Raw genomic sequence first — 15840 nt, 5'->3', positions numbered from 1 at the left:
GTGGGATTCTAAAACTCAATTTCTTGACCCTTTGAAAGAGTTTTTCCACATTCTGTTAAGACTTACCAAAACCCTACAAAGAAAGACATGAGTAGAAAGAGCACCGAATTACAAGAATCTGGATTCCAGTCTTTGCTGTCATTTCTTTTACGTGGGCCAAGTCACCTGGTAACTTGTTTGAATGGCAGCTCTCTCAGGTCCTACCCTAGGCCTACAGAATCCAAGTCTAGTGGGGCTCAGCAAGCATGCTCAGATTTGAGAACCAGTAAGTAGACTAGAGGTCATTTTCATCAACTGTAAGGTAGGTGTTTCAATTCTTGTTCTGTTAGTCTCAGAAGGTTGCTGCGATAACCAAATTAAGTGATAAAGGCACAAGACTTCAGAAACCCTTGAAAGAGCATCTTTACTGCTATAACTTGCTACCATTTTTCATTCACTGTGCTTTTAGAGCCTATGCTTCATTTTCCCATAGTACTTCAAAAGAGAGGAAATTACCATAGTGTCTATCTAAGATGGGAAGCAGCCTTGGTCTGAAACAAACTTGCCGTAGTTAAGGGCTGCCATTGTTTGACCCCCCACACCAATTCTAACAATGGCGTTACTGTTCTGGTGATTAATATAACTGTCCCCATGGTGCTGGTGTAGAGCCTTGGCTATATGTAACCATCCTTTTGCTTATGCTACACTCAGTTCAACAACACCAAAATACCCAGAGGGTGAGACTCAAATCGTGTTTTAAAGCTTCCGAGGTAACTTCAGTTGTAGCCAAGGTTGAGAGGCAGTACTATATGGAGAAAAAATGTGATGCTAATTTCACAAGGGAAGATCTGTCACCGTGTTCCACTAGGACCCTCATGGACATAATCAGCTTCTATTTTTATTCCCTCCAAGTATGAACAGACAGGGGAGGCATCACAAAGAAAGCATTAGTGCTGGGGTGATGGAACTACACACTTCCACGGATGCACTTGTATTTTTGTGATGACCTTGGCCATAGTTCTAACAAGAATTTTTTTTTTAATACAGAATACAAACTTGTCAGTTTCTGCCTCTCCAGGTTGTAACTATTTTCATCTTCTATCTTAAGGATTTTTTTTTTTTTTTACTGTGGTGAAACAAAAGTAAAGCTTACTCTCAACCATTTAAGTATACAATTCAGTAGCATTAATTGTATTAACTCTTGTGCAACCATCACTTTCAAAACTTTCATCACCCCAAACAGAAACAATTAAGCACGCACTAACTTACCGTTCCTCTTCCTGCCAGCCCTTGGTAATCTGTGCCTCTATGAATTTGCCTAAATATTTCATATAAATGAAGTCCTTTTCTGTCATACATACATATAACACATTTTGTTTATCCATCTGTTAAGACACATGGCTTGTTTCCTCTTCTGGTATTGTGAATAATGATACCATAAACATTGGCACACAATGTTCCTGAGTCAAGGAATGGAACTACTGGGTCATATGGTGAATTCCACGTTTGGCTTTTTGAGGAGCTGCTTACAGAAACTGCACCGTTTTACATTTTCACCAACAAGGTACAGGGTTCTAGTTTCTCCATATTCTCATTTCCATTTGGGATTAGATTTTGGACTACTAGGTGTGAAGTTTTGTATCTCACTGTGATTTTCATTTTATTTTCCTCATGACTAATAATACTGAAAACCTCATGTAAGGATTTTTGTAATTTTTAAAATGTCTGAAAGTATTCTTAAATGTGTTACAATATAAGTTTATTGTAGAATTTAGACTCTCAATATAAATCCAGTGAAAACTAAAATTTGTTGAACCATTATGTTCAGTATTTTGATTTGTTTTCCTTTCCTGGACACCTGCTTCACTATCCAAATATGACGGTAGCTGTCTGGCCACAAATTTAAAAAGAACCCAAGAATGATGTGGAGAGACTATCAATTAAAACTGTCACTATGACAAGAAACCTGAAGGTTTGGGAAATGATGCACTTTACACCAAGTTTCAGTCTCTTCTTTTTAACTCAAGTGTTCTGAGGGGAACTTAAGCTGTGGGTTACTTCCAGGTTAGAAATGTTTTAAGCCTCCTGATTACAATGAGATACAGAATCTGAGCAGCATTAAACAGTAAGCTCTCACATTCTCACTTCAGCGTTTGCAAAGATTTTAAAGCCCCCTTCTTTTGCTCATTACTCACCCCTCAACTTTCAGTCCCCACCCTTGTTTAATATTAAACATTTAACTATGGTTAAATAGTATTTTTTGGTATTACTCACTTTAGTTAAATGAAAAATTATGTATCTTAATTAGTGAAAAGCCAATACTTCAACCTGGGAAAAAAAAGCCTGTGGTGACACATTGGACATGCTTTTGAATCAGTATATTAAGGAGACATTCATACATTTCAAGAATTGCTTAAATTCTGATATCCAGATTTAAGCTTGTGAACATATGACTTTAAACATACAATTAAAGCTATTCATAATCTGCTATTCTACTAACATTAAATTACAGTTACTTTGGAGCATAAGTTAAATGGTTTAAAGTAAGCCTGTAACATACCTGCAAAACACCTTCCTAACTCATACATGCAAAGTACTTCTCATCACTCTAACTTCTAAGTTACCCTGCTCCAGAAGTGACTACTCTAAACTAAGGCTTACTGTGGTCCAAAGAGAAGGAAGAAAAAAAAAAAGTAACCAGGACCAATAGCTAGATATATTAAAAAAAGATGGCACAGCAGAAGGGAATGCAATCCTACAAGCGCAAGCCCTCAAGAAGCAGCATGTTATATGATAAACCCCTTCTTTAGAAAGGTGTCATTTCTATCACTGATACCACAGGCTAAATTATATAGCATGCCATCTTCAAGTAACAGTTGAGGCAATAGAATAAATGCAGAGGCATCACAATGAATCCCACTTAATACCACTATACAGACCAACACTTCTCTACAAATTCGTCTGACTGCCAGTTAAATACAATTTTAACTTCATAGCTTAACAATTAAGGGTCATACACTGAAGCCAATACATATACCTGGCATTTCAGTCTAAGCTATTCCATGTACATAGCTGAAATCAATTACAAAGTATGGCCTAACAACTGCTAGGGGAAATTTTTTAAAGTAGTTTTTACAAGTATTAAACTTATCTTGCACACTGAAGTCATCATACATACAGGGCAAAGTCAGAGCTTTTATATTCGAGTTTATTCTTCATTTAACTTTTAAAACACTACTATAATTGATTATTAAAACAAACAATAGCAAGTAGTGAGCATGTTATGATTATAGTCCTTCACTCAATCACTACTGCAAATAAAATGCCAGCAGTGAGTGTTATTCACTGGCCCCATTAGGAGGTCTGACACTGAACACCACCCCGAGGATGATGTTCATCATCCTCATATGCTTCTCCATTGTAATGGCGCCGTCTTTCCTGATTTGGATCAAAGTCCACTAGTTCTACCTGGTCCATTTCATCAGTCTCTTCTACTTCCTTCCTCTCAGGTAGGAGTTTTTCCAGCAAAGAGAGTTTATCCGGGGAGAGAAAGCCATTCTCAGGAAAGTTTACCTATAATAAGAAATTTCTACTTTAAGTTTAAATGACACTTCATCCTTAGCTCCTTAGACAAATACCATTGACCCATTTTCCCCAGAAAAAAACATGAAACCACACAATCTTTTGGTAAATCTGCCAATCCCAGGTTAGAACACATGTTCTAAGAAGGCATATATCATCTACTATTCTGAACTAGAGTTCAAGGTAAGGTCTTAAAAAAAAGATCCTAATAAAACTACACTGTAATGATCACTTCTATTCAGCAAATACATTTTTTAATAGGAGAACCCATCCTAAAACACATTCTCATTCCTTCTAATGGATAATTTAAACAAAGCTATTGTTACTCAAAGACAGTCCCACCCAAAGATGTTTTTAATAAATGTTAAATTTGTGGGTCTGAGGCTACTCAAATTTAAGATTGAGGGAAATGGTTGGGTTACTTTAAGAACCAGAGCATTGCAGTATTTTGCCAAAAATCCACACCAGCTATCATGCTTCTGTTGAACTTTAAGATTTCAGTTATAGCCTTTCATTAGTAAATTACCCACCTGCCACCACCCCCCATCTTTAAATAGCCGATAATGATGCAAACAAACCAATACCAACTTGTTAACAAAAAATGTTCAGCATAACAAGAGTAACATTAGATCTAGACAAGGGAGAATATAAACTTGGCTTCTGGCCATTCAGAAACTTAACTGCTACTGGATTTTAATAAACTAATCATTCTCTAACATTTCTACAGTACTGTATAGCTTACCTTAAATTCAATGATTAGGCGACCCTTTTCATATGGTCTACGATAAATTGGCATGCCTTCATTTAGCACACACTTGATATCTCCATGCTTGACAATCTGACCTAAAAACATTGAAGCCAAATTCCTTAAATACAATCACACTTTTACGAGGCAGCGAAAATAAAGAACAGAGCAATGTCCTAGCTCATTGATAGAGGTAAATTTATATGAAATGATGCTGATACCTTTCATTTATAGGTTTTCTAGGGGCTTACAAGAGAGCCAAGAACGCATGATTTCAGCTCAAGGACAGACAAGTACCGAGCAACTTAAATGCCACTTTCCTCCGTGGCTGTACTAGCTACGAGCAGACAATGAAAACACTAGAATAGAAACAGACGCTTATCTAGTTACTGTACCTGGATGAGAAGTGATGACTATGGTTCGGTTGTCAAGAGTAGATATTGGCTTTTGGAAGCCACACAATGCCTCAACCAGCTGTATGTCCATACACATGAAAAGGTCTTCTCCTCGTCTGTACAATGTAAGTATGGCATATACTTAGATCTTCAAACCAGCAATGATTACAACTACCAAAGTAGGCAATTCTGTTCTCTTAAAAACAAATGGTATCTTTCAAAAGATGCCCTTTCTTCCCCATTCTTTTTTGTTTGTTTCCTTTGATAGGTACGAAGTGGATTTATTTAGAGAGAAACATACTCCAGAGTGTGGGCCATCTCAGAAGGTGAGGAAGGCCTCTTCCCCATTCTTAAGAGCTGAGAACTGGGTACAGCAAACATATGGAAACTGCCAGCACAGTTTCCTGGACAAGGCTTCAGAATCCCTCCACACACTCTAGGCAGTGGAACAAACCTCAGGCTGGGTCCTGGATAAGTTAGGGTCTATGAAATTAAATAAAAGGCATATGGCCAATTTCAAGGGGAAGTAATTTATTGATGTACATGAATTAAGTAATATAGTGCCTGGCACAGTATGAACACTATTTTTATGTTTAATAACAACCCACTTCTTCCTCCTCATGCTTACTTTCTTTTCCAATTCATATTAATGACATCTTTTCATCAGGCAGAATACTCTCCAGAAATACTCTTGTTGAGGATTCACCTCAAATGATAGCATCAAAATTCTGAGCTCGATAGCATTTCCCATTATTCTTGAGACACTATTAATCTAAAACCTGTTCCTTGAGATGTCATTCCCAACAGACTTACTGGAACCCTACTCCAGTCTAATGTTTTAAAATTACCCATTGATACATTATTTAACACTGTTAACTTTCTTGTGCGTCACTATAAATTTATCATAAACACAAGATTATTTCCTAATAGACGTGAATTAATATATTACAGCTTCTTACACAGATGATTCTAGACTTTTATTTAAAATTAAAAGCAACCCAACTTACCATGAACTCAGGATTGAAGAAACTGGTGAAAGCTTTAGGGTACTTATTTCAAAACCAACTGCTTATAAAAAAAAAACTGGAGGCAAAGTTTTGTCTAGGGATGTTTCCCCTACTCTATCTATTTATACTTATATAACACATCTCCTAACTGAAGTATATCCTTCAAAATCCAAATTAGGCAACAATTTACCTACATTTAGACCAAAAAACCCAATGATTTTTGTCTTTAGCTTCTTCTAAGATTGAAACAATGATTAACAATCATTTATAGAAGACATATATAGTCTAACTTTTCTGCTATACTTTTCTAGGTTATTTCTAGGAAATGTATTCTACAAGTAATGAAAAAGCTCACTTATATTTGAGGAAAAAAAAACAAACCCAAATATGCAAGATGTCGGTTTCAGTATTTGATAAAAATTTTTACCGAGTAAAAACAGCATGGTCCTTCTGATCTAAAACGATGATAATATCTCCTGGCTCCAGTCCTGGTTCTTGGTCTCCTTCACCATGGAATGTTATCTTCTGGCCATCTTTCATGCCTAAAAACAAAAGGCTAATTTTATACTCTTAACATCTAAGTAAGGTCAGAATCTCTACTGAAACACAAATGCATGTTTGTGCATGAAAAAAATGTTCAAGTCTTTGTGGATGCTAAAGTTTTACAGAATTTACCAAAAACGCCCACATGCTTATTAGATCAGTCCAATTTCTTACTGAAGAAAGCTATCATAGTGGAGAACACAGATTCTAGAGGCAAACAAGTCAGGCTTCGAATCTCAGAGCTGCTATTTACTACTAGGCCAGATTACCCTAGGGAAGCAAATTGCATAACCTTCCTAAGTATCAACTTTCCCACAGAGACCTATGTCCTCCACCAGGGCTCTTGTGGGGGACTAAAGAAAAAGGTCTATGCTGGCACCAAATCAGTGACTGGCAAACATTATAACCATAAATGTTTTTAACTATTTCATCACTTTAAAAAAAACTTAAGTCAAATCATTTCTATTAAGTCTAACAGAAGCATAAGTCAGATTTTCTTCCATTGTATTAGCAGTAATATAAAATCTAAAAATTTAAAAAATATGTAATATTTATATTGAATGATTTTAGTCTTTTTTTTTTTTAAAGAGAATAATTATAGTTGGGTACTTTCAGACCATGTGGTTATCAGTGTCAAAAATAAAGAAGTTTTTCCAATAGGCAAATGCTTTAAAAAAATTATTATTTTTGGCTGCTTTGGGCCTTTGTTGCTGTGCAGGCTTTCTCTAGTTGTGGCAAGCAGGGGCCACTCTTTGTTGCGGTGTGCAGGCTTCTCTTGTTGCGAAGCATGGGCTCTAGGGGCACAGGCTTCAGTAGTTGCAGCATGCAGGCTCAGTAGTTGTGGCTCGTGGGCTCTAGAGTGCAGGCTCAGCAGTTGTGGTGTATGGGCCTAGTTACTCCGCAGCAGGTGGTATCTTCCTGGACCAGGCTTAAACCCGTGTCCCCTGCATTGGCAGGCGGATTCTTAACCACTGCGCCACCAGGGAAGTCCATCCAACAGGCAAACGCTTCTTAAAGGCCAGCACTTTTACTGAGATTTCTTCCCTCTGGCCCATACACCTTAGTTCAGTAAGGGCTTACTTAAGCCAACTAACACCTCTTTAAACAGAACTCATGTGTTTGCAGATGATTTCTCTACAGCAGTAGTGCCAGATTTCCTGAACCAATGATCACTGAGGTCACCCAACAAGAGCAACTTTGTCTCACTTTCTATTACGGAAAGTATTAAACTTACATAAAGTAGCCAACAGTACAAGAAGTCCCTATATATCCATCAATATAGATCCAGTAATTACCAGGTCATGACTACTATTTCATGTATTACACACCTCCATCCACATTCCCTGCATATATTTCAATTAAAATCCAGACATACCAATTAACCCAAATACTTCAATATATACCTCTAAAAAGAGAAGGACTTAAACCAAAATATCAGTATTACACATTGACAAAAGTAAACATTTTTTAAAAATTTATTTATTTTATTTATTTTTGGCCGCATTGGGTCTTTGTTGCTGTGCGCGGGCTTTCTCTAGTTGTGGCGCACGGGCCTCTCATTGCGTGGCTTCTCTTGTTGCGCAGCACGGGTTCAAGGCAATTGGGCTTCAGTAGTTGTGGCTTGAAGGCTGTAGAGCACAGTCTCAGTAGTCGTGGCACACGAGCTTAGCTGCTCCGTGGCATGTGGGATCTTCCGGGACCAGGGCTCAAACCTGTGCCCCCTGCATTGGCAGGCTGATTTTTAATCACTGTGCCACCAGGGAAGCCCAACAATCTGTCTTTAATCATTCACAAGGCAAAGTAACTATCTCACTACACTAGTGAAGCAATTAAACTCAGCTAAGTTTTGCTGGTTGTTCCATTAATGTTAAGAGTATGGGCAGGGACTTCCCTGGAGGTCCAGTGGTTAAAACCCCACGCTTACACTGCATGGGGCACAGGTTCAATCCCTGGTTGGGGAACTAAGATCCCATAGGCTGCAGTGTGGCCAAAAAAACGGACAAGTGCAGCATTCATAAATGGCTTCACTTACTACTAATGCCCTCCTGAGTACATACTGTTGGTAACAAGTGGGGAATCTTACCAGAGAGAAATTCAAACCCTACTCAACAGGGACCAATTAAGGGGAAAAAATGGAGGGAGGAGAGGTACCATGATTCACATGGGTGAATACTATTTCAGGAGCTTAAGTTAATGTAGATGTATATTTTCTAATAACAGTTTCATTTTAAAACAGCAAAGTCTGAAAGAGCCAACCATGCTGATTATTTCAGAGTAAGCAGCACCATTTATTCTGGGGCTATACACATTTCTAAAATTTCTACAATGAGTTTGTACTGCTGTAATACATTTTAAAGCATTTTTAAATAAACTGAAAAAATTAAGGAACTGGCAAAATAAAGTAAATCCTAATAATATTTAAAGGAAATTTTAAGTTATAACCCAAGAGGCAGAAACTGACATGTTTACATAATCTGTAAAAACTATTAGAAAGTAACATTCATAGTCTAAGTTCTTACAAATAAGTTAATTAATCAAAATATACCTATTCCTTACTCCAACAGTAGTTTTAAACAACTATAAAATGTAACGTTAATATAATTTGCAATAGCACTCAAGAATTGAAAATAGAAAGTGGCTCAGAACTCACCTTTGTCAATATGAACTTCTAGAATTTTCTTCTCTCGAACTATCTTCCTTCCATTGCAGCTTTTACATCTATCTTTAGGACTGATCCGCTCCCCATGGCCCTGGCACTCCATGCAGACAGACTGAATTTGCTGAACCATTCCAGGTCCTATCTGATGAATTCTTATTTGCATTCCAGTACCTCGGCAATTGGGACAGCACTCTACTGCTCCTTTCTTACCACCTCGGCCTAAATAGTTCAAAAAGAAATTATGTTTGAATTTAGTACTGGACATGGTGACGAACGTTTTAATGAGACAGTTCCTAAACACTCCACTTCATTAATATTTTCAAGGTCTGATGGAATGCCGCTGTAAGAATCTACAATTCAGCCTTTTTATTTGATAAAATATCGCCACAATCAGCTTATCTATAAACATATTGACTGCTATTTTCCCAAGGAGTCATTTCAGAATTCTGGATTTTAAACATGTGCTCCCAAAGCACAATTCATTCATTCACTCATTCATGGCTGAGTTGGGTCTTTGTTGCGGTGCGCGGGCTCCTCATTGCAGTGGCTTCTCTTGTTGCGGAGCACAGGCTCTAGGCGCGCGGGCTTCAGTAGCTGCAGCTCGTGGGCTCAGTAGTTGTGGCGCATGGGCTTAGTTGCTCCGTGGCATGTGGGATCTTCCCGGACCAGGGCTCGAACCCATGTCCCCTGCATTGGCAGGTGGATTCTTAACCACTGTGCCACCAGGGAAGCCCCCAAAGCACAATTCTTAAAAGGCTACTTTAACTGTGAGATGAGAACATTTTAGAGTTTATTCTCTTTAGAAAATACCGTATTTCCAACAAATAACTTGTATTTATTAGAAAAACACCTTAGAGATTCATAGCCAATAATTTGACAGCTGCTGATACCCCAAAAGAGAATACTGTCAAATCATATTACAGATTATGAAGCCACTGGAATGCCTCTGAAGTTCTAGAGCGGATAGGAAAGACTCATCTCTGAACGGTATTGAGAAAAACAGACACCAAATTAGATCAGTCCCACCTGCATTCAAAATAAATACATAAAAGTGCTGATAATTTGCTAATATTTCTCTAGGAGGTGGATTCAGGTGGTTTTCGTACTTGCACTCTTCAGAATTAGGTAGTGCAATATGTCAGTTTTATATATCCAGAACGGCTTCAGTTCCTTTTCAATTATATTATGAATGTTAAGACATACCTTCACATTTGTCACAAATCACATTCTTTTGCAGAGCTAGTTTTCTTGTTGCACCATTATATAAATCTTCTAAGGTTACTGTGAGTTGATGCACGACATTTTTACCTAGAACAAAACATTGCACATTAAAAATCTAAGATGCTGAATCTTGTGTTCTACACTATAAAAACGGTAAAGGATAATGAAAGATGAGCCCTACAAGGGTACACACATAATCCTCTAACTGTGGTGTAATTTCAAATAAGAAACATCCAGTGAGAGTTAAGCAATTTGTATAAGGACGTAGTTACGGCCATCCTACATTTTACGGCAATCAAAAATGTTAACTGCAAAAATCACTTGAGAAAACTCATGTTATTTAAATAGACACATTTCACAGTAAATTAACCCAAACTGCTTTTCTGTCCTAATATATTCTTTGAATCGTTCACTTATTATATTGAGTAACATGACCAATTACATCATCCAAAAATTCTTCAGCACACTAAATTCCAAAAACTAATCAAGTTTGCCCAGGGAACCTGACATATTTATTCAGCACTAACTGTTTAAAGGCTAGATTTCTCGGGCTTCCCTGGTGACACAGTGGTTAAGAATCCGTCCACCAATGCAGGGGACACAGGTTCGAGCCCTGGTCCAGGAAGATCCCACATGCCGTGGAGTGACTAAGCCCGTGGGCCACAACTACTGAGCCTGCGCTCTAGAGCCCATGAGCCACAACTACTGAGCCCGCACACCACAACAAGAGAAGCCACCACAATGAGAAGGCCGCACACCACAACGATGAGTAGCCCTCGCTCACTGCAACTAGAGAAAGCCTGCACGCACAGCAACAGAGATCCAACGCAGCCTCCCCCCCAAAAAAGGCTAGATTTCTCATCCTTTACCATAGTGCTGTCCAACAGAACTTTCTACAGTGATGGAGATGTTTTGTATCTTGTGCTAGCCAACACAACAGCCAGCAGTCACACATGGCTATCGAGCATAAAATTATGGCTACTGCAGACTAAGTAACTAAATTTTTATTTTTCTTTGCAGTAATCTAAATTTGATGTGGCCAGTGGCTACAAAAGAGTGACCTATTTCATCTAGCTAGGAATGGGAAGTGGAAGGTGGAGATCATCTAAGAACAGAGGTTACAGAAATGTAGTCACCTGCCGATAGGTAGTAAGTTCCTAGCTAGTGATTCTCCCAGGACTTTATCTACCATGAAATACTGCCTTACGCTTAAGTGAAAGAAGCTCTTGAACTTCCTATCTGCAGAACATGTCTAATGAACATTTTTAGTTACCAATCAAGTGTGAAGCACCCTCAACTATAACCTGTTTCTAGATCCACTTTTCTGTTCTGCATCACTAATACTGTTCCATGTAATTGGTTCTGGAACGCTGAAAACTGCCCTTCTTACTTTAGCCTTATAGAGTTTACAGTATAGGGAAGAAATAAAACTTCTAAAATTTAAGCAAATATTTTCCAATATCACACTAAAAAAATGACCTTGCATTGATCTAAGCCACACAGTAGAGTTTGCCAACCAACTGACCTTGACTGAAAATTTTAAGGTAAATTTCTTAAAAATAAATAAAATACACCCCCCTCTCCTTTTAAGAAAATCTGAATAAACAATTTCCAGTCCTTCTGAATCCAAAAAAGCTCAAAGAAAATTTAGTGGTTTGCCCATTCCTTCTAGAATGGGCTCTACCCATTAGTCCTTGTTTATATGAACTACACTGGGAACAAAGTAAGATAAACTCTGACCAGAACACTGTACTTCTACGAGCAGTATTTCCACAGCCCAGAAAACCACATTTCTATTAAATGTTAAGGGCACATATTTTGATATAATAAAACTGAAACAAGATTAAACAGATAGCATGCTATTTGGAGGCAATGAACCTGTGTTCCAATCAAGACTCTGATGCATAGCAATATATGACCTTGACAAAAATTTACCATTCTGAACTGTAATTCACTTTCGCCTGTGTAAGGCCACTGTACCTCCCATTGAGGCTGAGGGGTGGGGGTGTGCAGATTGAGAATAAAATAAAATCTGTGAAAAGGGTTTTGAAAATTATGCTCCTATACTTCATTCCTTTAATGCTTGATAACATCACAGAAATCCTATGTACCCCAAGTGCTTTAGAAGCACTCACTTGTTAGCACTCGATTGGCTTAGCTATTTTTAGTCTCATCAAATCTCATTCTTAAACTCTTACCATAAATCAGTTTACAACATTATGCTAACAAGTAAACAAGCATTTAGTAGGTGAATTCTCAAGAATTTACTTTGACCAACGGCTAATTTTAATTTGCCACATGTGAACTGTCATTCTTACCTCTCCTTTCTCTCTGCATCCTGCCTCCTCCTCCAAAAAACATATCGAAGATGTCCATGGGGGAGCCAAAACCGCCACCTGCTCCACCTTCTTTAATTGCCTGCTCTCCTCCTTTGTCATATAATTCCCTTTTCTTTGCATCAGAGAGCACTTCATAAGCTTGAGAAATCTGTTTAAACTGTTTCAGAAAAGGGGGGATAAATTTCACTCAAAAAACTCAACTGTTACAAAGCACAGCCACTACATTAGACATACTCAATTTCATGTTGTAATGGAAATACCATACACCTGGCAAGAACTATTCAGCTATGTTATGAGTGTACTACTTGCCTTCTCTCCTTCATTTGGATTCTTATCAGGGTGGTACTTCAAGGCCAGTTTCCTGTAAGCCTTTTTCAATTCTTCTTGGGTGGCATTGGGTTTGACCCCCAAAACATCATAATAAGTGGTTTCTTTCACCATTTCCTACAGTCTAAAATAAGAAAGTTCAATTTTAGCCGACTTTCAACTGGTAGTTTTAATTAATAAAATTTAGGCATAGAAATCTGTTCTCTGAGAAACCTGATTGTAAGAACACCACCTTCCCTAAATTTCACAGAGAAGGTAACAATTCCTTTGGTAATTTAGCTATCAATTCTAAGACTAAATATAAGCTAATAATTATCAGGGGATAATTCAAAAGCCTCCTATAGCAGCTGGTTCCCACTCTCCCACCTGAAAGCTCCCATAATAACGCGACTATTGTCTGGATTTTTCCTGTTTCCCTTCCCAACCAGCGACAGAGGGCAGTAAAGAAGAGGAGCACTAAGAGGTTCAATCCACTACCATTATTCTTAGTAAATCTGATAAATCATACACTTCCTAGAAAAGACATCTGGGCACAAGGCGGGGAGGCAGTGTTTTATGAAACTAAGAACACCAGCTCCAGAAAGCAAGCTCCCCTCCCCCTCAATCCTGAGGCTGTTTCTCAGTCACAGGACGTACAGCTCCTCTGCTTCAACCGCCGAACCTCTTTCGCCCCCACAAGCCAGCGTAGTTTACACGCTGTTAGGTTTTGCCCTGCACTCAATGCCGACCGTTAGGGGTTCCTTCCTTTCCCCTCCCACCCAGGATGAAAGGGGTGGGAGAAGCCCAGCACCCAACAAAGCGAAGGAGGAGAGACCCGAGAAGCGAACGCCGCAGCCTCCGCCCGGCTCCTCCCGCAGCCCCTCGCCCCCCTAGCTCCTTCTGCGCGTGCGCAAAGGGTCGCCCCCCACCCCCCAGCCCGCCCGCCAGCGAGCGCGGACGGAGGAAAAGACTGAGGCGGCAGGTCCTCGGAGAACCCTGGCTAGATGGATAGGGCATGGAGAAAGCTCCAGGAAGGGTCTCGGGCCCACTCGCTGCGCGCCGGCGAGGGTTGCCGGGGTACCCCCACCAGCCCTCCAGAAGGAGAATCGTGGGTACAGGAATCGACAACCCTCCCGCCCACGCGGAGCCAACCGCCTCACGACCGCGGCTCCATCTGGCTTCCCGGCGCAGCCAACAGTGCCGGCCTTGGGACGAGGTGAAGCCCGAAGGCTGAAGCTCACCGGTGAGAGGGCCGATGCCGGTATGGGGGAGCAGGAAGGAGCGCGTTGCCGTGCGCAGCTCGGGCAGCCGCCGCTCCTCCACCTTTTCACCGAGCGTTCTGGAAAGTTCCGCCTGGAGCGCCGCAGCCGTTGTCTTTTGTAGCCGAGCGCAGGCGCGTCACCCACCGGAAGTCCCGCCCTTCCCGCCGCTGCCACCGCCCGCGGTTGCCTGGGCAACGGCGCGGGGGCGCTCGGGCTGGGAGGGGCTGTGCGCAATCCTTGGTCTGGCGTTTGTGGAACTTTCTGGAGCCCTATCCTACACCCAGCGAGTGCGAGAGTGCAGAAGTCTCGAGCGGGAACTGGGATTACCTAAGAGCGCTGCGATTTTGGGTCGGCAAGGGATTCCCAAATCTGTGGGGCCGCCGCCGCTTGCGGGAGCGCGGAAGACTCGAGAACTGGGCACGGGCAGGGCCTGTGCGCTGAACAGGAACCTCTCAGAACAAAGCTTTTTGCCGCACCTCTTCCCCCGTCGGCGCCTGGTTCACCTCTTTTGGCGTCTCTAACAGGCTTCGTTTTTTAGACTTGAGATTCTGGGAAGCCGCCGAGTGCGAAATGCTGAGCAAGACGGGCCTGGGCCTCAGAGCAATCACCCATGCGGTCCAAGGCCTCGCAATTCACCAAACTGCGAAGTTGGAAGAGCTCTTAGTGCAAGTCCAGACCCGTATACACAACGTTATTTGCTTTGGGCCTTGCCATACGTCGGGCTCAGGCGGTGCTCAATGGGGAAACGTTTGCATTACCGTGGTGCAAACCGTGGACCAGTAGTCTCTCTGGCCAGGCGTTCACCGGGTTTGGCTAGCGGGGGACACAGTAACACCAAGAGTGGCTAACTGGCAAATAGTTTTAATTATTTGACCTAACGTGTAAGTCCTACTAGTCTGTGGATCTGGATCTAGAGTCTGCAGAATGAGTCCTTCAGGCTTTCAAATGTTGAGTTCAGGACATAATGGAAGATGGGGTCTGTCTTCCTTATTCCATAACAAAACAAACACAGGAGGACCTAGCACCAAGGAAGATGGACATGCAAAGCTGAAAAAGCCTGGTTCACTCAGACTTTAGTAGGGAGACAGGCAAGCCAAAGAACTGTAGGGGAACCCTATTAATCTGATGAAACAGGGAAAGCTTCTCTGGGAAAGTGGCAGTTGAGCTGAGTTGTGAAGAAAGAAGAGTATTCCCAGCAAGGACAAAGTGCAAGGGAAGGCTATGATTAAGGTGTGAAAGAATATGTTTTTAGGAAATTGCAGGTACTTGAATATAGCCAGAGCTGAAAGCTGGAGTGATGGAAGGTGAGGCTTCAGAACTAGTTGGCAAACACCTGTTGGTGTATGTTACTAAAATAAGAATTTTGAACTTTACCCTGGAGGCATCCCATACTTATCAGTTCAGCCTTACCTCTTTAAATTGTAGCTTTGTGCATTTTCCCAAATGCAGTTTTTCACCTGTTCGTGCTTGTGGTACGGCTGAGAAACACCTTTTTTTTTTTTTAATTTTATTTATGTATTTTTGCTGCGTCGGGTCTTCATTGCTGCACGCAGGCTTTCTTTACTTGTGGTGAGCAGGGGCTGCTCACTGCGGTGGTTTGTTGCGGAGCCCGGGCTCTAGGCATGCAGGCTTCAGTAGTTGTGGCTCGTGGGCTCTAGAACGCAGGCTCAGTAGTTGTGGTGCACCGGCTTAGTTGATCCATGGCATGTGGGGTCTTCCTGGACTCGGGGCTCGAAACTGTGTCTCCTGAGTTGGCAGGTGAATTCTTAACCACTGTGCCACTAGGGAAGTCCACACCTAAT

General features: G+C 40.8%; 1 protein-coding gene across 1 annotated transcript; it reads right to left on the bottom strand.

The window, feature by feature from the left end:
- Positions 1-3169: 3169 nt before the first annotated feature.
- Positions 3170-14156, bottom strand: DNAJA1 (DnaJ heat shock protein family (Hsp40) member A1). Its single transcript, XM_082657260.1, has 9 exons — positions 14018-14156; positions 12780-12921; positions 12450-12627; positions 10114-10218; positions 8902-9129; positions 6136-6250; positions 4702-4817; positions 4304-4404; positions 3170-3552 (listed from the first exon to the last, which is right to left on the bottom strand). Exons 2-9 carry the CDS (start codon positions 12909-12911, stop codon positions 3334-3336), a joined length of 1194 nt encoding a protein of 397 aa, XP_082513386.1. The 5' UTR covers positions 12912-12921; positions 14018-14156; the 3' UTR covers positions 3170-3333.
- Between the last annotated feature and the right edge of the window lie 1684 nt (positions 14157-15840).

Source organism: Grampus griseus (genome assembly GCF_964374135.1).
Source record: "Grampus griseus genome assembly, chromosome: 6".
In the NCBI taxonomy this organism is placed as follows: Eukaryota; Metazoa; Chordata; class Mammalia; order Artiodactyla; family Delphinidae; genus Grampus; species Grampus griseus.
This window is presented reverse-complemented; position numbering and strand designations above follow the sequence as displayed.

Coding starts and splice junctions, on each gene's coding strand:
- DNAJA1 (XM_082657260.1), bottom strand. CDS start 12,911: ATGGTGAAAGAAACCACTTATTATGATGTTTTGGGGGTCAAACCCAAT. Junction 6,251..8,901: donor AGAAGTTCATATTGACAAAG/GTGAGTTCTGAG, acceptor TTTTGTTTTTAG/GCATGAAAGATGGCCAGAAG. Junction 4,818..6,135: donor GACCATGCTGTTTTTACTCG/GTAAAAATTTTT, acceptor TACATTGTACAG/ACGAGGAGAAGACCTTTTCA.